A 24,598-nucleotide genomic window follows, 5' to 3' on the forward strand; every position below is an offset into this window, starting at 1 on the left:
AAATATTATGTGTTGCTGAAACTGTGTGATAGAGTTTGAACCCTGCATAGGATTCGTAACACACCCCCTTTTGGAAAAAAGTCGTTCATTGACCAAGAAAATTGCTTTAGGATTGCAAAATTCACAAGAAACCCCCTTGCCTTTTTTTGAGAGCGATACGCCTTTGAGAACGCAAGGCGAAACGTTGTGTGGACTGCAAAAGTCACTCTGAGTTAACCCCATAGAACCATTGAACTTTATTAGACGCACTCTGAAAATATGCCACTAAAGGACCTTATATCATCTCTACCGTGTTATGACAACAAGTTCTATCTTTCCTGACTGGTTGTGACAACAAGTTCTATCTTCCCTGACTGGTTGTGACAACAAGTTCTATCTTTCCTGACTGGTTGTGACAACAAGTTCTATCTTTCCTGACTGGTTGTGACAACAAGTTATATCTTCCCTGACTGGTTGTGACAACAAGTTCTATCTTTCCTGACTGGTTGTGACGAAATGTTTCATCCACTCTAACTGGTTGTGACAAAAGGATTTGCAGGGAGCAGACGCCGCGCACCTGCGGGTGTGTCGAAAACACAGCCTTGGACAGGTAACCGGGACGGCGCCGTTTCCCGCCAAAATACGGGTTGGACGTGGTGAAAGTGCTTTGATATTCTTAAATATTATGTGTTGCTGAAACTGTGTGATAGAGTTTGAACCCTGCATAGGATTCGTAACACACCCCCTTTTGGAAAAAAGTCGTTCATTGACCAAGAAAATTGCTTTAGGATTGCAAAATTCACAAGAAACCCCCTTGCCTTTTTTTGAGAGCGATACGCCTTTGAGAACGCAAGGCGAAACGTTGTGTGGACTGCAAAAGTCACTCTGAGTTAACCCCATAGAACCATTGAACTTTATTAGACGCACTCTGAAAATATGCCACTAAAGGACCTTATATCATCTCTACCGTGTTATGACAACAAGTTCTATCTTTCCTGACTGGTTGTGACAACAAGTTCTATCTTCCCTGACTGGTTGTGACAACAAGTTCTATCTTTCCTGACTGGTTGTGACAACAAGTTCTATCTTTCCTGACTGGTTGTGACAACAAGTTATATCTTCCCTGACTGGTTGTGACAACAAGTTCTATCTTTCCTGACTGGTTGTGACAACAAGTTCTATCTTCCCTGACTGGTTGTGACAACAAGTTCTATCTTCCCTGACTGGTTGTGACAACAAGTTCTATCTTTCCTGACTGGTTGTTACGAAATGTTTCATCCACTCTAACTGGTTGTGACAAAAGGATTATCCTCTCTAGCTAGTTATACCAGCATGTTATGTCCTCTCGTACTGGTTGTGGCAACATGGTCTCTGATGGTGACAGTCTCTGACCACAAATTACGTGTTGACCTGACTGAGGTCAATCATATCCCTCAAAATAAGACTGTCCGTACCCAATCTCAGCCCTAATGCATTGCCGTGTCAAACATTAGTTGTAATGAAATAATTCAACGTATGTTACTTTATAAAACATTTCTTGGACTTTATTCACACTCACCAATTATACGTTTTATAAACGAATATGGATAATCATTTGCAACAACAGGAACGAGATTTAAGAATTTAAAAATTCAAACTCAGCTTGTTACATGTACATTGTTGGGTTTCAATATCATGATTTATGGATAATTCACAAGACAAGGTCAAGACAAGACTATTTTTCACTTGCTAAATCACTCAATATGCAATTCTTAAATGTCAATAAAAAACATGGCGCCTAAGTGTATATTTGAACTAAAGATGCGCATTGTCTTTCAGTTGGACGCTTAGTATTTCATGCACTAACTGAAGACCGGGACAGGGCCGAGTTTGCAGTACTCCTGCGTCGTCAGTCTAAAGTGAACTACACTTATCAATGGTTATTTTCCCTTGCTCAATAGAATTCTATTGTGTATCCACTGTGTGAGGGGAAATATTTCTGGGCCACCCTGTAGAAGTGATCTCTGTCGTCATGCTAACCAAATCACAATCACCTATTCAAAACATCATTTCGGAATAGCAAGTACCAGAAAAAGAGGGCCCTGCCTCATGGTCAATGTCAACGACCAATGTGTGTCGTCACCGAGGTTGAAGTTTGCTGACCGCATCAGAAAAACCGTCGGTAAAAAACCGCCGCAGCTGTACTTTTCTGGCTGAAGAGCGTGCCACTCCCCGGTCATTTTTAATGCAGTGGTCGTGCGGGGAAAGAGAAAAACCAACCAACCTTTCACGAATTTTCAATTCTCACTCCTATCCATCAGAAAAAGAAACAAAAGTCACAATGACCCTAGCCATTTCACTGAAATTTCTCACAGTAGAGACAACAACAAAAATAGTATGATAATAAACATCCGTATCCCGTCCATCTTTGCCTCTGAGCTGCCTCCATAAACCGTCTTGTCGTCCTCCTCGGATGGTGTCCTCTTCGTGGTTGTCTTTCCTTCGATCAGCGGGTGTGGGGGCAGTGGGGGAGGACAGTAGCCGCGGTCAGTCGCGCGGTCGCAGCTGCTTGGCTCGGTCAAGATAGCGACGTGGCGCAGATAGTCGGCTGATTGTCCCCCGCAGGCTTTTCTGTAGGCGACGTCGGTGCAGTACTCAATCAGCCGGTGGTCCCTGGAATTACAAGGATGAAGATGTCAAAATATCGTCAAGCTCGTGAGACGGAGAAGTCCCCGAAATCCAAAAAGGTCTCATTCGTGACAAAGTGTCGGGGGCAAAGAAGGATGTCAAGATGACAATCGAGTTTTTTGATTTTAGACAAGCCTGGCGGTGATAGGGTTCAAGGTGATATTACAGTTGAGAAGGAAGTGCCTTCAGACAGTATGATTCACGCACCAGAGAATACGATGAACTTGTCACAACCTGTCTTCAGCGATGTCGAATCACACTGTGGGCGAGTCACCCCATGATATCTGCACTCACAAAATGTCTTGATTATGGGCAGGGTCTATTCTACAGACCAAAGACTTTACAGACCTCGTTTTTTGGCTCTCACTTTTTTATTAGTGGAGATTTTCATGAAGTCTAAAGTGATATTAGACCAGAAACGGTTTCCGCATATGCTCAGAAAGAAATTTTGGAAAAAAAATTAAATTTTAGTACCTTAATTTTGAAGAAATATAAGTCTGTAATTCTCAGAATTCTAAATAAGAAAAAACAGACCAACTTCAAAGGCAAATTAAGATATTTTTAAAACATTTTTTAAATAAAAAATTAAGTTTGTTATGTGAAGGGTAATACAAAGATTATGAATATGTCAACAAACAATCGATGATTTTAAGAGTTAAAGAAATATCACGAATTTTCTGAACACCTCTCAAAACGTCAACAACAAAAAACATGGCCGCTGGAAGGGAATTTTTGTGAAAGTTTAGAAAGTTATTATTCGCCCGACCGTCGTGTCTTGACTGAAGATTTTCTGCGCTATTGACCCGACGACTCAGTTGATGACGTCATCTGGTGGCCAACGTTCCCGAAGCCGCCACTAGGGTTAGTGAGCGGGAAATTAGGGGAAGGGCGGCAGATGTAGGTCAAGTGGGCCTGTCGGTTGGACAAAAATTCATCAATTTCAATCAAAATTATCAGAATTCGAACAGCAACCTTGTCAGCAGACTTGCGCCGGACGGCCGGGTGAACCAAATTCCTTCACTCGAGACACGACGGCGTCGGGTCTGGAGTGAAGAATTTCAGTATTGGTCACCCGACCGTCGTGTACACAGGACCGATTTCCTTCACTCGAGATCCGACGGTCGGGCCAACAAGACCGATTTCCTTCAATGTAGATCCGACGGTCGGGTATATAATACCGGTCTTATTATTAACGCTTTCGATATTCATCAAAATTACAAATTGTCATTCGGTAAAAGAAGCCCAAAAATGGACTGTGAAAGCAAGCAAAATTTCGCAAAAATTTCAGACAGAGGGAAGGGCCAGGCCGGTCTACTGTCTCATTGGCAAAAGTCATTTCTGAAGAACATGGTCCTCCCCAGCATATAAACAACATGGAGCCACGGTAAATCCTTATGCATTTAGTGTCACATCTTCACAAGTCTTCGTCACTATCAGGTACCGCCATCTAAGCTAAGAAATTGGAACTAGGCATTTGTGTAAAATTAAAAATAACGCCCGTTTTTAGGGCGGGGGACGATTTACAGCTGGAACCCCTGAACCAGCTCCCGCAGATCCGTCATTCATCAAGTCAAAGCAAGTATGAACCTGGTTTAATCATGCGGTTTATCTTAACTATACTATACCTATCAAGTTGTTTATATACCCGTCAGTTTCTTGCGGCATTGCTCCCATGGGTACGTCTTGTATACGTTTCATGTAGTACTGCTGGTCCACGGCAGGGGAGCGTGGGAGGAAAGATTGTCGTTTGAATTGACCAGAACCTGGCTACACTGCCGTCTTGCCCACACGATGTGAGAGCCGATGTGACTGCCATCAAGTCAGGCTCGACCCTGGCTGCGGGCCTGGCTGCTCATTTGTCAGGCGACACGGCGACAGAGAGGAGACTGCCAAAACCAGACCGAACGGTACCTCAACGGTAATGCACAAACCGTACCATCGTCATATCTTGGACCGAAGTTCCGAAGCGTCGTATTGTCTATTTAAAGTTGCCCATTTTCTCATCGCATGCCTTTGAAGTGATTCGTAATTAAGCTGGTTCTAGCAGTTTAGGTGTTTTTCACCATCTTACTATCATAGCCACCGCCCAATGTAACGTGATGCCGTAACGAATTCAATCGAATTTTGTTGCTTGATCATAAACTTCAAAATGAGTGGTAATTTCGGGTGTTGTTCGGTCATTCTCATTCACGCCTGAAAATGGTAACAGTCCTAGCATTCTGAATGTCAACACCGAGCTCATTCCAAAGCCTTGCCGCTTGGACAAGGAAAGTCCTGCCACAGTACGTCTACAGGCGATTCCTCTGATCCGCAGCAAACAATGTCCTCGAACCTCAGGAATCGCCCGGGGTGCTTTGAAGAGCAGTAGCAAAATGAAGAATGAATTACAGAATCATTAAAAAATATAAAAAAAACAGAATATAATGCTAGTAGTTCAAGTTCCTTGTCACAATGCTAGTATTCTAATACCAAAATCGCTGCATTTATACTGATACACTCTGGACGCAATGGGCCAGCCTCGTCTTGTCCAACGATAGACACAGGAGAACCAGGATGACGATATGGACTGCATATGAGTCTAGTCCACTGATAGCATCAAACTTGACAATCATATGTCGTACTATTATGACATTCGGCAGGTCTCGCTAGCCGGGCGAACGACGACCAACGGAACTGTTATATTTGGTAGGAAAAGTAATCGGAGAAATGTTAAATATTCGTCGATCAAATGCATTTACATGACGCAAACTTCGCCGTTTGTACCTCTTCGTTTGGTTCGCGAAACCTGCCTAATGTCTTTCCGTGACCACAGCTCAGTACGCATACACATGTATGTATGCTAGGCCAATCCCACATTTTTGACAATACCAGTTAATTGATCCTTTGACAGAACAAAAGACTCTCGTTAGCTCATGAAACGTAATGTTCAAGTGAACGCTAAGCCTTGTAGCGGGGTATAGTGCCCGGATGGTGCTATGACGCGAAATGTATTGTCTTCGGTCATGATCGGTCGCGGTTGATTTGAACGCCAGTCAGTTGGAGTGTGAACTGCGTAGAAGATCGCCGGAACACTTTCTCCGATTTTAAACATAAAATGCCTTCGATATTTCGGTAATCAAGTCAAAACTGCTGCAGCAGAAGGTAGGGCGAGGTATCTATGCTTCGTATTGGTCTTGATTGGTTTTAATAGGTTTTTATTTTAGTAAAAGTCGTGCAGTCGGGCAGAGAATGAACTGCGCAGTAAGAAACTCCAGTCGCAAGCGAGACAAAGGCTTACTACACGGATCATGTGCATCGTTGTATTTCATGTACATGCTCGCTGGCGATATCAATTGCCATCTCTAATCAATTACCATTTTCCCTCACAAATTATCGACCCAAGTCTTGGTCACAGAGACAAAATCTACGATGATGTTGATGGTCTCGGAGTGCTGATATAAATTTCCCGGTGTTATTTTTGATAAGGCGGGACTTGTTTATTTTTGTGATTGATGTGTCTTGCGACCGTTGTACCTTGTATGTCATATCATTTTAGAATAATGTATTTCAAATCTAAACAATTATTCACTTGGCTCCACGATCCCGACTGCGGTGTAGCACCCGACTATAACTGGCATGAATAGGGAATACGCTGGTTATGGATGTCAGATCGTGGTTCCCTGACTTTTGCAAGCAATTCCACTGGGCGTATCCCACGCGGCGACACCGAGGACCGCTGGCTGATCTATGTTCGTAGTAGGGTGTCAAAGTCGGAGAGACGAAGAGCCACTCGTCTCTTGTAGGGGGTTCATTGGAAGTGTTTGCATTTGTTAGCCTATAAAGTTAAACACAAGATTTTAATCCTTGTCTTGGGTGTCTTTGAGAGAACTGATCACACACAATTCCCAACCTACTCGTCAGCTAGCTGACAGATTATTTGGGTCGAACATGTTGCTGAGATGTTTTTGAAGAGATACTTGTGGCTGTTGGAAAGACTTCTTGTTTAAACAGTTCCATCTGCCCCCTCTAAGGCGTACGATGGTAACTAATAACTTGATTGCGGAAAGACGCTGAGGTGGTTGGAGATGCTTCTAGTCTAAAGTTTGTCATAGGGCCTCCTCCGATTTAAGGGCATAAGGACCTAGCATGAGTATGCTACTTGGTGTCCTGCAGATTTTGGGAGCCCATCAGCGGGCACCGTGCATTACTGGCTGGAATCAAGTACTCAACATCAAAATTCACATTGTGATTGTCTAACCGGAGGATTAGCCTTTTTCAGATTATTGAAAGGAAATATTGATCTTGACTCTGTCCTCAACCTTTATTTGTCTCGTCATTTCAGCGGTGATGTACCATGAGGCCGGCCTATGAGATGTGGTAGCCAGAATGGTTGGTGTCAGTCTGCACAAGGACGAGGACGCAGTGCTAAGTTTGCACCGGTAAGAATACGTCGAGATTGCGTGCAAAGTTTTCATACTTAGATACCCACTTCATTTGAATGAGAAATATAGTGGAGATCCAATTGCATACCCCAATGCAAGCAAAAGTAACTTCCAAATGATGCACTGTGTAACGTAATGATGGACTCTGATCCAATGTGCAATCATGCCGGTGTAACATCTGTGGTTGTTCCCCATGTTTCAGTGTTTCCAAACAATAGGCAGCTCGAGAGACCACGACTTTTCAATAGGGGGGATACACAGAAATACTCGTCAGTCTATTTTTGAGCGTTCCCAAACAATGAGGGGAAACACTCAAAAACATTACACAGGCACGCATCAAACTAGATGGATGCTGGTCTTGAAGGCAAACAGATGGCAAATGAAGATTGCACCATAGTTTTTATCATCCTTAATCTGTCAGTGTGCTCCTGGGCAACCCCCCCCCCCCCTGCAAAACAAAAACTTATATATTTAACTTTGTCTTCAGATAGAATGACCAATTGCATTCCCCGCGACTGACTCGCGGCATCATTCCATCGATGTAACAAGTCCCCTGTCCTACTTCTCCAACCCACGGGACGAGGCCGCCATGGAGACGAAAGTTAACTGTGGATCAAGGGCACTCATATATCAGGATGAATAAGTGTAACAGTTTTAAATGCCCTAGGATAGAGTGTTCCGGGAAAGAATGATTGATTTGCGCTTGAAGGTCAAGAGTCTCAGTAGACCCATACCTTAGCCTGACAACAATGAATTAGGAAGGACACTTTTTCCAGATGAACATTCAAAAATGCTACACCGGTACGAGAGCCTGCTGTCACCGGAGTTTGAGCCTGCTGAACAATCTTTTGTAGAACATCTCTCAATAATGTTTGTATTTCGACAGATCAAGACACCATTGTGTCAGTAAGATGAACATATGAATTTGACCTGAACATATCATATAAAGAATGAAAAGTTTCACAAATAGGTTGTTGTTTATACATTTTATCATAAGGCCCCGTTCATGATCCATGACAACATTTGACAATGGAGACAATTTTCATTTGAGATTGAACATCCTCGTCGACCATTGCGACATTTACGGTCGGGTTCACATACGATTCACATTGTCACGATGTCGTGTTTCTCATGTCTAATATCATCGTACAAGGTGGCGCATTATCGCCCACTGCTGGGACTTTGTCTTGGCACGATCTTCACTTTGGAATAAACTGATCAGTTCAAGGCAGCCTAACATGTCATATGAGTTGTCTGTCCCATTCATAAACTACACAAACTTGATCTTTATTATGCACTCAGCGTAGCAGATTAAATCCAATACTTGAATAAATTTCAATAAATTTCGTGTTTGAAAAGTGATGAAAATCTGTGATGTACGTTGTCCTTACGTATAATGAACGCCCCGAATAGGTGGCCACAGTGTGTAGCCACTTTTGGCCAATCACGAGGCAGACCCAGAAATGCGCTGTTCGAGTGGGTGGGCGGCAGCCTGACGTGTCACGTGTCACGAGCCTGTTCGTTGATTGGCTTCAGCTTCAAAACATAACGCGCCGAGAGAAGTCAAAAGTGAGATCGACGTGAATCGCACGTAGTCGCTCTTGTGCAGGTGTCAAGTTCATCCTTGATTAAATGACACGTGACAAGTTTGATTACATTCAAATATCTTTCAAACTAATTAATATTCATATTCATCAATACTGCGACCAGAAATAAATTGGTGAAATTATTTTCCTGGAAGCAAAATGGCGTTCTCTGCGGTTGAGAAGGTTGAGATCCACTTAAGTCTTTTCTTTTTACCTATCAAATAATCTCAAAGTGTTTCAGTGTGTGTCAACAAGCAGAGCAATCAACCTCAAGCTTTACATGATGTTGATATTGATTTCAAATATTGACTGAGTTGTGTCAGTGACGATCGGTTACAGAGAATATTCAAACAGACCTCAAAAGGATTGGCGACAACTCCTTGTTTGAAATGTGGGGCTTCAGTTATGAAAACACTGGAGATTATACAGCGGTGAAGCGGTCCATGTCCCCCTATCGGTAAAAGTGGCGTTAAAGGTGTCCTCATGAATATCCCGAGTACAGGTCCACCATAGAACCAACTTTTTTATGCCTCAGTCGCCCAAGTTAGAGTGAACTTGTCTCTTCATTCTGGTTGTGATTTGTCCTCGAAAGACCATATGTTTCGTAGTGGTAGATGTTAACAAGATTTGCCCTGATGACCTTTTGATATAAGATAATAGACCATGGAGATTGAGGCCGAGGTGCGAGGGGTCATTGTTGAAAGACAATAGACAGTGTATTGGGCAAAGACTGGTGTCTTTCAACTGCCTGCTATGGGACGGAATAACGCACCAGAACGATCAACGCGCATACATGCAACATGTCTTGACTGAATGCAAGAGGGTTAACTGGTACATGTATATATAATATTCTGTCATTGGCAGTCTCCTCTCTGTCGCCGTGTCGCCCTGACAAATGAGCAGCCAGGTCCGCAGCCAGGGTCGAGCCTGACTTGATGGCAGTCACACCGGCTCTCACATCGTGTGGGCAAGACGGCAGTGTAGCCAGGTTCTGGTCAATTCAAACGACAATCTTTCCTCCCACGCTCTCCTGCCGTGGACCAGCAGTACTACATGGAACGTATACAAGACGTACCCATGGGAGCAATGCTGCAAGAAACTGACGGGTATATAAACAACTTGATAGGTATAGTTAAGATAAACCGCATGATTAAACCAGGTTCTTGCTTTGACTTGATGAATGACGGATCTGCGGGAGCTGGTTCAGGGGTTCCAGCTGTAAATCGTCCCCCGCCCTAAAAACGGGCGATATTTTAAATTTTACGCAAATGCCTAGTTCCAATTTCTTAGCTTAGATGGCGGTACCTGACAGTTACGAAGACTTGTAAAGATATGACACATATGGATTTACCGTGGCTCTATGTTGTTTATCTGCTGAGGAGAACCACGTTCTTCAGAAATGACTTTTGCCAATGAGACAGTAGACCGGCCTGGCCCTTCCCTCTAATGGATGTTCCTTTTCGCTACTTGGTGCGCCTTGTCCCCAATTCTGTCAGGTTCTACATGGTGCCCCATGTCTTCTGGATGTGCCCTCCCCCTTCATAGCGCACCATGGCAGTGTTGCTACATAGTGTACCAAGTCCATAACCCTTTACTAGGCGTACTCTGTCTGAAATTTTTGCGAAATTTTGCTTGCTTTCAAAGTCCATTTTAGGCTACTTTTACCGAATGACAACCTTTAATTTGGATGAATTAATAAACTTCACAAAAATTCCCTTCCAGCGGCCATGTTTTTTGCTGTTGACGTTTTGAGAGGTGTTCAGAAAATTTGTGATATTTCTTTAACTATTAAAATTATCGATTGTTTGTTGACATATTCATAATCTTTGTATCACCATTCACATAATAAACTTAATCTTTTATTTAAAAAATGTTTTTAAAATATCTTAATCTGCCTTTGAAGTTGGTCTGTTTTTTCTTATTTAGAATTCTGAGAATTACAGACTTTTATTTCTTCAAAATCAAGGCACTAAAATTTAATTTTTTTTCAAAAATCTCTTCCTGAGCATATGCGGAAACCGTTCTGGTCTAACATCACTTTAGATTTCATGAAAATCTCCACTAATAAAAAAGTGAGAGCCAAAAAACGAGGTCTGTAAAGTCTTTGGTCTGTAGAATAGACCCTGCCTTGATTATGATTTGAATTCGAGGACAGTAACATAGCTTAATGGCGGCCAACCAAAGGCCACATGGTGGAGGACGATGGCAGTTGAGCTGAGCGAGATGCGGCATGCTGGGGATGAGCTACCCAAGCCTAAAGCAGCGAACGACAGGAGGAAGTGAAGAGGTTGCGCTGTCGCCTGATGTCCGGCACAAAGGATGGGGTGCCATCCGTGAGTAATAGCCATAGCCTCATAGTGCAAAATGGCAAGTGAAATGAGTGTTTACCAATAAACAGCAAATATCACAACCTGTCCAGACGCAAGACGGATGTGTCTTAGATGGCTGAGAATTCGAGAAAACACCTACGTGCAAAGTATGGCCCTGGAGTCCGACGTGGCCTTGTTGAGTTCTAGGTGGGCCTTGGCTTGTTTCGCTTGCGTCTTCCAACACTTCACTCTCTCTATTCCACTCCTGGGGTCGAGAATACAAGGCTCGACTTTCTCCCTGTAAACTGTGGAAGAGAAAAGCAGATTGCCATATACCATAATCTTGTGAATACAATGTACTTTCATCTATCGAGGCATCGTACGTATTTCAATAAGTTATGAATCAGTCACTGGAAAAACCAACTCACAAGGGCAAATCCTACGTTTCGCCAGTTTCCACACTGGCATCATCAGGTCAAACTGCACTGTTCGACGGAATTCTCGTAGAATCTCGTGATAAGACTGGAGGGATGTTCTTGACGGTTCTGTCCCAGGCATGTGATAGGTTGAAAAGTAGTCCTCCGTGGCGGTGGAGGGAAGGGACTCCAGTCTCTAGTAGATGGCTTCCTTGGACACTCTCTAAAACCAACGTTCCATGTAAGTTAGTTTTTCCAGTGACTGATTCATAACTGATTGAAATATATACCATAATCTACACCGATTCACCAGTCATTCGGCCAGTGAGTCATGTTACTGTCTTCCCATTTAAGTCTTGATAAGATGCAAAAAACTTGGTGGTCAAGATGCTGTCTTTTTCATGAAATGCCCAGAAGCAGAGTACTACAGGCAGTTGCCCAATGCTCATTGATATCTTCGAGACGAATTAGCAGGCCTGCGACTGTTACAGGATGATGCATCATGATGAGGAGCTAAAGAATTAGAATCAACCAAGAAGATCGTTATAAGGACACTGACTGGAAAGATTCGTTCGCAAGGATCTTTTAATTCACGGAGTGGCTTTACACTCCGGACGCAGTGGACTGGCCTCGTCCATTCCCTATGAAAGAATTACACCCAGGATGACAAATGAACAGCCTCAGGAGATTAAAGTAGCTTGGGAGTTGACTGGACCTGGTAACCTCGTCCCTCCAGCTAGTTCTGTCCCAGAGACGAGGTTTGCAGGACATACAGAACTTTTAAAACAGAGTATCAATTTGAGCCCTACCTCGATGCATTAAAAAATCGTGGGGTCTTTTCCAAAATGGCTAAGTTTCGCCTTAGCAATCACAACCTACTCATCGAAAAAAGGTAGACATTTTGGTACTCAGTTGGAAAAGCGTCTGTGTCCATTTGGGTGTGACGAAGTAGAAGACGAATTTCATTTTTTTGCTAGATGTCCTTCTATTCAAAAACTAAGAGATGAGTATTTTAAGAATATTGCTTTTTGTAAAGATAGTCACTTGTTCTCCAATTCGGATTTTATTTCCACATTGAGCAACACTGATCACGACATCATCATCAAGACTGCTATTTTTATCTCCAGGGCTTTTTACGAAAGGCAAGCAGCTCTTCAGGAGCAATGACAATATAGTTTTACCAATATGACTTATGATATGTTTTAATGTAATGTCTTTTATTGTGTAATATTCATGCATATATATGCCATACTGTCTGTACTTGTGATAGTTGTGCAAATAAATAATTTGAATTTGAAAATTTGAATTTGCTGATATAAGGGGCAACGTGCATGGCCACTTACTGTCTATATTGTGACAGGTGTAAATCATGGCCTTTTTATATCCCTCTAGGTGAATGAGTCTGAGATGCGGTGACTCCACTTCTTGACGGCAGTAACGGATCGCCACCTTCATGCACTCCATGGCACCGGGAATGTTGGCCGAGCTGAAGAAACAACAACAAGAGATGTTAGATACGCTAATAAAGCTGCGCTTACACCACGAAATATTGGTGGACCAATTGCACGTACACCACCACATTGCCGCGACAAATTGGTTCGGCAATCCATTGCCGATACAAATTGCCGGGCGAATTTGTCCCACCAAGCTTGATGGTCCAAATTCGCCCGGCTTGTTAAAAGCTCGGCTTTGTCGTGGTGTACGCGCAAATGGATCGGCAATTAGCTAGTTAGATGGTTCGGCTCCAGGCGGCGTTTTCGAATTTATTGTTTGCGCGCCATCTGTAGCCGGATTTTATAACTAGCTGCAGCGCTGGTGTAAGCGCTTGGTGGATTTTCGATGGTGCGGCATTGGTTCGCGAACCAAGATTGGTGGTCCATTTTCAGGTGGTGTACGTGCGGAGTCAATAATGCACTAATTCCAGATTTTCTTGATTGCGTCATCTGCTGTTAGCATAAACAACGGCGGGTATTAAAAAATGGCAATCTAATGTAATGACCACCTTTGCACCTCTTGTAAGAACATATTGCCAAGTCACAGGACTCTATTGTGTTAAGAGACAAGCGAGACCCTTGAAACAACCTCTCTTCAATCTGTGTATTAATATAGTTAAGCTGGTTGGTTACTGCATAGATTGCCCGATTCCTTAAAATTATGCTTTCCATTGGAGACTGAATTAGGTGTGTGACCTTGCCGATTCAAGCTCTGCTCTGCGGCCGAACTGAGCGAACACTGATATGCTTATTTTGTGGTGATAATCATTGAGTTGAAGAATGACCCCTCTAACTTCTCTCTGTATTCATACACCTGTTTAGCTTCTCTGTCAATATTAACTCTAACAGTAACCACAGGTTTGCCAAACTCCTTTACTACTTCAATTCCTTCCACTTTCTTTATGCCATCAAGCTCCCAGGTCTCAAAGGCAAGCTTCTTATCTACACCTTTAGGGATTAGTAGTGGAAGAGGAGGTTGTACTTGTACCCCTAACTTACTCATCTGTTTATCTAAATGCCCCTTAGTCTTCCTGTGGGCTGCCATATTGCTGTATGAGACGTATTTATCACGAGAAGGACAGTGTACCTTTTGGTTTCTATCACTCATATTATCAGTCATTATTTTGATCAAAAAGATTTATTAAATTTCACTCATTCCAGTTATGGCATTCCAGTTATGTTACTTCTTACAGTCTAGTCTGTACAGTCTGTAAAGGTTGTAGTAATAGGATAATGGGTGCTAGATTATTCGGTTTTTGTATTGGGATTAAGGCAACTTTAATGGGAAAACACTTGTGTTTTCCCCCTTGATTCTGGTCCTTTCCCTACACAGAATCGTAGATATTCGTAGATCGCATTATCCTATTACATCTACTTTCTAGCTCTAATAGAAACGAAAGGTGCCACCTATCGGTGATTTAGTGAACTTTGACCTCTGTGACCTTGAAAAGTTGGTCAAATCAAAAACCCGGGTGATATGTCATTTAACCTCATTAGATACACCCACCATAAAAATTTCAGCACTCTACGTACAACCATTAGCTTCAAAAAGGCAAAAAACAATTTCCAAGATGGCCGCCTGGAGGCCAGAAAGTAGGTCATATCGCAAAAAAGAAAAATATGTCTGGGCATATTGCCCAGAACTACCATCACTCCAAGTTTTAGCCATCTAGCCCTAGCGGTGACGAAACGTGCTACGCTAACGGACGACGACGGACGCCGACGGATGACGACGGACGACGGACGCCACCATATCGTATAAGCTCCCCAGAGGTTGGCTAAAAACTATCCATTGATCCGTGTACATGTATGGATCGTTTTCGTTTTCGCTGTTACCTCATTTGAAAGACTCTGCTGTTACTAAGATAAACAGTTTCTTATCATAGTCACTGGCAACGCAGAACTGATCGACTATCAAAAATCACCAGCTTCGCTTATGACGCAATGTGACCATGTGCTTGATCACATAATCACTTATTGTCATGCGCCAATAGTACTAAGGGATCAAATCTACTGCTAACGTACCTGCAAATAGGTTCTATTACTGAGGAATTGTTGCTGCCAAATAGACGCCTCATCCGAAGGTCATTAAGGCTCATGCCGACGTCACCCAGGCATCTTTTGGCGTCCGACTCGGTCGGGCAGTTGGAGACCACGCCCACGAAACTACAAACTGAAAGGGAGAAGAAATAAAAATGGCTATTATTATCAGTAACGGGCGAATCGGTCTGTCCCGTCCCTTCATACGCCATGAAGGCAGTGAGACATGCAATTGCATACTCCGGCGCAGTGGCCTTTTTAATAATAATGTGGTGAGGCGATCCCATGCTAAAATATGATGTCTTCTTTGGAGAATGTGAGACAGGGTACACTGTTTCTGCATTCCATAGTCCTTGTTTTTCCTATGATGACGCCCTGCCGTAGCGACCAGCGGTGTCGGAAAATCTGTCCGTAAAGTGTTCGGGGATAATGGATTTGATATGCACTTTCAATATCTGAGGTATTAACCCCCCTTGGTCTCTATAGACCATATCTTAATCCGTCACATACAATAGGGTAGGACTCACTTTACAGGGTGACATTTAAAACCGTGACCCCAGTACTGTGACCGTCCGCACGAGACCGAAAGCAAGTTGTGACAAACCCGTTATATTGTCGGTTGTCCGTATCAAACTGACTGTTTCTGAAGACAAATTCCACCCATGCTCCACAAATGTTGATGAACCTGGCGCCGCAGGGCTTGCACTTCATTTACGTATCGGAGTAAACTTACCTGATATAAAAACTGCGGCAGTGACGATATACCATCGATCGCATACGGGTTGGTTGGCCATGGAGCAGCCTGCGAAGAAAGGAAGTCAAGATTTCTTTCACCCATTACCTCAATAGCATCCCGCGAAGTTACTATTTATAGCTCACAAGGTCATTTGCATAAGATATTGATGACGTTTTAGTCACGTGACAATCGGACATCGACACTTATTTCTACGCATTTGAGCTTATTTCAAAGTCAATTATCTTTGACCCTGCATTGTTTTTAGCATGAATGATACCATAGAGTCAGAGAGAGAAATATTCAGAACAATTATGTAGTATTTCCAACACTCGGACATGTGCCAGATTGAATCTAACTGCCCTAGTTAGAAAGCCTAAATCCATTACGAAACCGCATGTTTGTCCGACATTGCCTGTAATTCAGCGATGGGGAAATAGAGGGCAGCAGCTGCAGTGACGTCATCTTCGCGGAATGCTATTGTTGAACTTAAAATCATGCCTACTTATCGGCGGTGAATATCAGTCCTAACGTCTCTTCATATACGCACAACGACGGTGGATCGGCATGCTTGAAATGGACCTCGAACTTGTTTCGATACTCTTCGGTTCTAACCACAAGTAGGACCAAGGACATGACCGCACGAGATGATTTTTGTCCATGCAGAATTCCCGGCACTGGTCATCGGACGCAAACGTGTGACCTGCGATCACGATGAATGCGACAAAAATCACTCATTTGCGGTGGTCATCGCAGCTGCCGATGAAAAGGATCGGTGATCGTAGCGACCTGCAATCATTATCGAACCAAGTGATCACGACTGGTTTTACTCGCAAACAAGAGACCTTTCTGTCGCACATAGCAGTGATCATAATCGCAGGTCGAAGCGATTTAAATCGCTCGTTTGCGCGGCGCTTTAGTTCCTCATCCTATCCTTTGTGAGTGCACTGTTATTGCGAAAGACGACACCAACCAGTCCCATTAGAGAATCCGCCAGGCATCCGTTCCTTGCGACATCCTGCGATACAGGTTTTTGATACTCCCACCTCGTATACAAAATATTGCGAGGCGGAGTATATTGAAAATCACTGATTATGTCAGGATGTACCTTCGAAGGACCATGCCTTATTCGCAGGGCCGGTCTAGAGTTAGACCTTGGCAACAAGTTTCGCTTATTGCCCCGTTAGAATATATTTTGTTACCTTATCCACACACAACCGAGCAATACTTCGCATAGTTACGATACAGTCGTTACAACTACGAACTTTGCAAAACAAAACTAACATCCGGCGTACCATTGACGTTAGCGCAAGATAAGGAAACTCTTATTCACCATAACTTGAGCAATGCACCTCTACATTAAGCTGTACACAATGTACATAATGCATACCGGATGATAGGGTATAGCTTGATAAAAATGGATCGATGTTCTGAAATCGAGAAAACATTCAGGTCATCTCAGACTTGTGCAAGGTGCGTGGAAACGCATGTTCTTGCGCAAGTTTTCTTCATTATTCCTAGTGTTGTTTTTTATCGTATCCTTTGGTAATGCGCTTTACTGCCCCCCCCTTCCACTTATGATTGTCTACTATGGACCATGAAAATTATTAAACTGTACATATTCCTATCCGTGTTGCATTGATTTATTGAAGACTCGAAATCGGGTTATTGGTCAGGTAACTTTGAATTACCTGAAAAGGGTAATTGCAGTTACCCTTGTCAAAACATGCCGATTTACTGTCGTTGTGTGAGGTATTAGCCATCCTTCTTGAAAGGAGGAGACTTCAAGATTGATTTTCACCGCCGGTAAGTCGGCATGCGTCAAAATGGCGGAGGGGCGATACTGTCTATAGTAAGTTTTGCCCCTTTTCTCCCAAGGGGTGACCTCACATTGCAAGTAGTCTGAACGTGAAGAAAATCGCTGCTCGTGACGCCGTTTTTTGCCAGGGGAAGAAGAGCCACCTTAGAACACATGCTACATACGTTTCTCTGGATAGGGTTCCCAGTTTGACGTTGTCTCTGGCATTCAAAGCACTTGGCAGTCAAATAAAAGGTGACGAGCGATGCGATGAATATATATAGATCATGCCGCCGGACTGTAATCAAGTTAAAACGGTGAACTTTAAAAGACTTGTTAATTGCGTCTTTTCTACATGTATATTTATCTATCTGTTATTTCGACCTATGAAGGAATGGCACAAATTCAAGTCAGATGAGAAGCGTGTAACGAAATATCGTTTTAACCCACGGAATACCTGTCTTATCTCTAATAAAAAGAATCTATGCTTAATTTAGTAACTCCGGGGCTCAGGTGCCACGCGCATTTTTCGGATGTTGTGCGGTTAAGTTTGTGATCCGGAATGTTTCTAAAAAAAAACACGCACATAGAGATTGTGCGTCGATGAAATTTTTTTATAGACAGTTGCAATGATCGCCATCCAGAACAACAAACAGATGATAAATATATTTGTAAACTTATTCTTTCTCTCATTTCAAATGGGCAGCTGCGCTTCGTGGATGTAGTTCAAGGGTTAATGGGAGAGTAGGTTTTCAGTAAATCTCACTCCCGGGCATCGGGAGCTTCAGGGGCTGTTAAAAATTTAATAAATAAAGGCATATTTTGTCCCCTGCCGTGCTACAATTTGAACCCTGTCGCCGCCATGCTTATATAGGCATGTCCCGCTGTTTACATACATACATGTATACACGTTTTGCATGTTAGTCGAAGGCTATTGTTTGGAAGAATCAAATTTGGTTATGGTGTTCAACATTAGCTGTCTGATGATAGGTACATTCTCCAGTCCAAATTACCCAATATGTATTTCTAGCTGAGATAACCACAACGTCATTGGGTGAACCCGGTCTCCTCCAGGCTTGTATGAGCACGGTCGCCTCAAGGCTTGTATGAACTCTGTTGTGTCCAGGCTTGTATGAACCCAGTCCCCTCCAGGCTTGAAAGAACCTAATCGCCTCCAGGCTTGAATGAACCCTGTCGCCTCCAGGCTTGTATGAACTCTGTTGTGTCCAGGCTTGTATGAACCCAGTCCCCTCCAGGCTTGAAAAAACCCAATCGCCTCCAGGCTTGAATGAACCCTGTCGCCTCAAGGCTTGTATGAACTCTGTTGTGTCCAGGCTTGTATGAACCCAGTCCCCTCCAGGCTTGAAAGAACCCAATCGCCTCCAGGCTTGTATGAACCCTGTCGCCTTCAGGCTTGAAAGCATTCGTGTCGGCCAACAATATTGTTCTTGGACGAAATAGATATGATAATGATGATGAACATTATGTTTCCACAGTGGGGGTCCGATGTAAAGTTAGAACGTTCTATATATATATGTCTTTCCGATGCATTTGTTACTGGAACAACTGCTGATCTCGTTCGAATATTTCCATAATTGACTGGCAGGGGTCTTAGGTGATTGAGATGTGCTATTGTCTTTTGATATTTTGTCATTGTCGGTGAAGGTTATTCAGGATCTCATAATACACCTGTCACTGTACCAAATGGGCTAACAGTTGGGCGTATGGCTGCATGGAGTTCACGTGCGCGTTGTCCAAACCCCGCAAAACCAGAAAGTCGCCATCAAAGCACTCGGGACTCGAATCAAGTTTAATGTTAGCCATCTGCGTCACACGATACCAAAGGCCGTATTTAGAAGAGGATAGCTTGGGCCAGACGATACAATAAAAAGGTTTTTTGCGCAGATATGTCCAAAAATGCCCCCCTCCCCGAAGCCCTCCCCCACCACCACCCCAATGACCAAAATACCACACACGACCACATTGGCCGCACGCCTTGACTTTCGCCTTCCGAAACAAAGACCCAACAACCCTGCCTAACCCCTTAAAAGAAAAATGCGGTTTATCGGGAACCACAGCTAAAACTAATTTAAAAGGATGGCAGTCTGTCGAGTTGAAAGTCATCCCAAGGCCTTTAAGCGGCGGTCATGGTCCTCAAGGCCATTTTCGTTACAATTGCTATAAAATATCACGCCTATATTGCCCCTTTAATAACAATTATTGATGAACAAAATGTGTGATGATGATAAAGAGACCTACCGCACCATTACCAATCTTCCAACATCTTGAAGCGACTGTGAAGAACAAACAATAAATCGCCTTCACGTTTTCCACACCTGTCTTCATGAGATTTCTTGATCACGTGACCAGGTTAAATTTAAAACAAAGTAGTTCCCCAACCTCGGTTTAGTTTCGACTGCAGCGAGAGTGGCTGGCATCCTAGACTAAGTTTTATAGCTCAGGTGTCATTATATCTTACCGAACTACACAATTTAATCGGTATGGGGGACGAGATGTGACTTTGAAAATTGTCTTCAAACTGGATCTATTTTCTAACCGCGAGGACTTGCCGGAGTGCGAGGATTGGAATCAGTTTGTGATAGAGAATCGTCAACCGGAGATAAAGGTGTCGCACTTTCTCAAATACCCGCCGGGCCGAGGGTAGTTTTCTCGGGAACTGAAAACTCCCCAGTGGAACCTGATACACCTTCCACCACTGTATAATCATGGAGGTACTACACACTGTGCCTCGTTTTGGCGGCGGCAGCGGTTACATACGCAATTATAACCGCTTGGTTCGCTGAAGCAGTCAAAATCATACTTCGATGTTTACTTTCGGGTGCTTCAACCTCACTGTCGGTATTAGTTTCTCACAATACACCGCTCGGATAGTGCCGACATTTCACCTCGGCGATGCGCCGCCGTTTTGACCTACATTTTAGCTCCACCATGCGGTGTTTGCTCAGAATACCAAGACCTCCAGTTCGGTATCAGTTCCTTTAATCTAAATACGGGTATGACACACTTTTCGTTTAGATCAATTTTTTCTTTGTTATAGGCGGTAGGTCGATAGTTGTAAGGTGAGAGTGAGAAAAGTCCCTGGGTGATTTGAGCGGGGGAGGAATTGGATGCACCTGGTTCTTCACCCGATCAAACATCTGTTTTAAAACAGCCTCACACTTTACGTAGTCGAAAAAACAGTATCTGTCCGTGTGGAAGTTTATAAACCTCCACTGCAATCACAACCGCAGGCGTGAACGTTGAAGTCGGGGCGGTAGAAAGCAAACTTTGAGCCGCCTGCTAAACTGGTTCCGGTGTAGAAGAAGAAATTGTCCCCCTGCATCTCTTAATCACGTTCCTAGCTTTTCTCTGCCCCTTAAGGTACACTTTTCTTCTCTGGAATTAGCGGCTCCGTTGTAGGAGGTGTCAGCAACCACCTTTTTAAAATATAACCAGAATTCCCCAACAACCAGCCATTCGGTGGATTACGTTCAAATACTTTGCCAAGAGCAGAGCTATGCAGTACGAAGGCATCATGTGATCCTCAAGGATATCTTGCAAAACATTGATGCTGTTGAAACCTTTCCGGTTGACATAAACGTGCTCAGTTATGGACAGTTTCTTAATCTTACAGTGCGTTCCATCGACAGCAGCAATCACTCGTGGGAATCCTGTTATCTCGAAAAGCTTTGTCTTTACCTTTTGCAAATTGTTGTCGAAGAATACATGTTCGTCAATGCGGGCGGAGAGTGCAATAGACACCGCACGAATGCATCTCCCAGCCGTTGGGATAATTATGTGGTCAATGTCACCAACTGATGACTGAGTGTTACCATCAAGGAATTAATACCGAGCTGGCGGTCATTGGTTGTATAATCAAGACCGCTCGGGTAGACCGAAAATGCAGTCCAAAACCCGAGGCGCTTCGCCAAGGGTTTTGGACGTAATTTGAGGTCTACCCGAGCGGTCTTGATTATATAACCAATGACCGACAGCGAGGTATTAATTTCTATTCTAAAAGGTTTCAAAATTAAACAAATTAAATACGATTTGAAAGGTATATATGTTCCGTTTTCGTCAAAGAATGATCCAGCCTGGTGTCCGGAACTCCGCCATATTGTTGCTTGTGAAGATGACGTCACGCAGCAAGGGAATTCCCAGTCTGCTAGCTCGATTTCTACCATTTCCTCGTCTTTGACCTCTTCTGAATCCTGACTGACGACCTCGAAAGAGTCCTCGGGTATCCTCCCTACTTCACAAATCCCAATATATCGGGGAATACTTCAAAATCTCGTGTTCTTGACATTGTTTTGTGGGGCTGAGTCGTTGCTTCTTGGTGAAAATAATTCGTCTGCTAAAATTCAGAATTTTATACCTACCCAGGCGGTCATTGGTTACGATACCAAGACCGCTCCGATCAAAACGAGGCGTAATGTATTTTGTATTAGAAACAATGATATACTGTGACTAAGGCCTTTTAGAATGAAGCGTAACATTCTATGTCCTCTCTCGTCGAACTCCGGCAGACAAATGGCAGACTAAAGGTACCCAAACCGTCCATTAGATCTGAGGCCGCCCTATTAACAAATGACAGGAAAAGAGCGCTACCTTAAACACTGCTTAATGTTACCATTAACCTAGATATTTTAAAAGCACCTTCTTGATATGCCCTGCTCGTAAAGTGACCGTCATCAAGATGCCATTAGCGTTAATGGAACTATATTAGGCTTTATAGTATAGGCCCCAGGTGCACATGCCATAAAGATTTTGATGAGGCTCCATCATGGTACTTTAATGGAAGAATTTAAGTCCATGGTAATGCCACGTCACTAAATACTTTCATGTAGCGTTTTTATCGTGTTGTCATTCCATTAACTTTAGCAGCCCTTCGAATCTAAGGGGTACCATTATGAGAATGCATAAAATCTGTTCAAACGCGGGTTGGGATTTTGTGCTTGTACCGTAATTAGCGGATCTGGATGTATGAAAATGAATGAACTATTGTTGGTGAAATGCTACAGCTTGATGGAATGATTCCTCGATATAAAATAGAGTGGTTAAGACTACAATGGCGCTATGGCTGTAGGCAAGTAGTAAGCGTATTGATACTAAACATGTACCCGTCTACTACGATATTTTGACGTGAAATTACTACCCTCAGTTAGTTTTAACCGATTCAACGGATAGATGAAAAATCTCAGTGCGACAGAAATTTGGTGACAGACATTTTGATACTGAGTGGTGAACTCTGTATCAAAACGACCTCCTGCTTTGAGTCCTGTCTGAGATTAAGGACAGCAAGGCACAGACGGCTATCGATCCTTTTTAGAATAGACATGCAAGCACTGAGTTATTATTAACCAAATACAAACACACTTTGCCTGCCCCGACTGACCCCACACAAACATACACTCAAATGGCCGCTTTTTACGTCTTTTAGCCGTACAACTGCTATTATAATATTATGTAAACCGTTTCTCAGGTGTCCGCGATAGTCTCCACGTTTCAGATGCTGACCCTCGCATCGAAAATCCAGTATTTGGGTCGGCGAAAGGAACCCCAACCTTCCATTAGATCTAAGGCTGCCCTTTTAGTAAAAGACAAGATAAAAGCACTACCTGAAACGCTGCTTAATGTTACCATTAACCTAGATACTCTAAAGGTACCTTCTTGATATACCCTGCTCTTAAAGTGACCGTCATCAAGATGCCATTAACACTAATGGAACTATATTATGCTTTATGATATAGGCGCCTGGCCCATTACCATTTTGATGACACTGCTTAATTTCAGCTAAAAAAGACTAAATTTCAGGTTGACCTTGACCTTTTGACCCAACCTTGACCTTTAAGAGGTGACTGGGAGAAAGGCGACCTAATATATAATAGGAATAGACATTAAAACCAAGTTGATATTTCCTATGAGTTGTTCGAAATTAACATTGACAAAAATATACCTTTTTGAGAGTGGTTACCATGGAAACGGGCACGTTTGCAAGGTTTTCGGAAGAAATGGGGGTGTCAACAGGCAGATTCATATACACCTACTCCTGACAACTATGTTTCAAGCAGCAGTTTTGCATCAGCAAACATGTTTAGTGGATCAACATTTTGAGACTTCAGCTTCCTGACGACAGCCAAGTTAATGAAGTTGTTTTGATAAATCAGCCTTGGTCTATCTTTTTAAGACGAAAAGAAACTTTTAGTCAGGCGTCATGATCAACGAGTAAAAGATCTTTATGCTATCTTGACGCCATTTCTCATGCTATCGTGAGCACCTGATAACGATAGAGTAAAATACATCAGGTGCCAAAAAAACCTGTGAATTTCATTGAGAACATCTCTCCACGTTTCAACTTAAATAAAAAGTGTGTATTCAAAGCTTACCTGGCTTCTTTCCTTCAGCGATATCACAACACGCCTGCACCTTTGCTGTGATCGTCTGCTAAGTTTGTTATGATCTCGTTGAATCGCGCGAAAACGAGATCAAAGACCCACCTGACTCAGTCACAAGCTACTCTCGCCTTACCTAGGTGAGCTGATACGATAGCAAGGCGACCAATTTCACCGCCTCAAATATAAACTTCAAATACGCCATGGGTGTCTCCTTTGTAACAACCAATCAGATGTAAGCTTTCTGTTCTTGCCAAACCTGCCATTAAAACAACCGAAATGCAGAATGGTGGTCTTCTATAGGCCTACACCCCAGACGCTGTGGATTGACCTCGTCCCACCCCATTGTTAGCATGGCATATGTACTACCTCATGAGTGTTATGATATCCTTTTTTGAGAAACATGCCGAACGAAAAATGAGATGCGGGAAAATATTGAGACTGGTATTGAGAGAGTGAATTGTCAGAGTCACCGAGTCATTTGTAAATTGGAAGATTTTGTTTCTGATAATGTATCAGGTAACACTCCGGCGCAGTGGAGAAAGTAAGAAGGAAAAATGGCGTGCCTCGGGAGTCTAACATTAGGTGTGCACATAGGCCAATACCATTTTATTCGCAGCGGCTACGGAGTGTAGCGATTCAGAGCAAGTCAGAACACATACATAAATAGCTCAGATTTACTTAAAATAGCCATGAGATCATAAGAGGTGTCAAAATGTTTATTTTTCTGCAAAATTATCATCACCTTAGATGCATAAATTTAT

The 24,598-nt window shown here is 43.0% G+C and overlaps 1 protein-coding gene and 1 long non-coding RNA gene across 2 annotated transcripts; one reads left to right on the plus strand and one right to left on the minus strand.

Moving 5' to 3' along the window:
• Nucleotides 1–1,522: 1,522 nt before the first annotated feature.
• LOC135500443 (uncharacterized) lies at nucleotides 1,523–23,883 on the minus strand. The gene is made up of 6 exons (XM_064791922.1): nucleotides 23,829–23,883; nucleotides 15,645–15,713; nucleotides 14,897–15,044; nucleotides 12,722–12,864; nucleotides 11,123–11,267; nucleotides 1,523–2,631 (listed from the first exon to the last, which is right to left on the minus strand). Exons 2-6 carry the CDS (start codon nucleotides 15,703–15,705, stop codon nucleotides 2,328–2,330), a joined length of 801 nt encoding a protein of 266 aa, XP_064647992.1. The 5' UTR covers nucleotides 15,706–15,713; nucleotides 23,829–23,883; the 3' UTR covers nucleotides 1,523–2,327.
• Nucleotides 5,650–7,991, plus strand: LOC135500744 (uncharacterized). The gene is made up of 3 exons (XR_010449514.1): nucleotides 5,650–5,787; nucleotides 6,968–7,064; nucleotides 7,555–7,991. It is a non-coding gene; the product is annotated as an uncharacterized LOC135500744 (long non-coding RNA).
• Nucleotides 23,884–24,598: the final 715 nt, after the last annotated feature.

Source organism: Lineus longissimus, chromosome 16 (genome assembly GCF_910592395.1).
Source record: "Lineus longissimus chromosome 16, tnLinLong1.2, whole genome shotgun sequence".
Taxonomy (NCBI): domain Eukaryota; kingdom Metazoa; phylum Nemertea; class Pilidiophora; order Heteronemertea; family Lineidae; genus Lineus; species Lineus longissimus.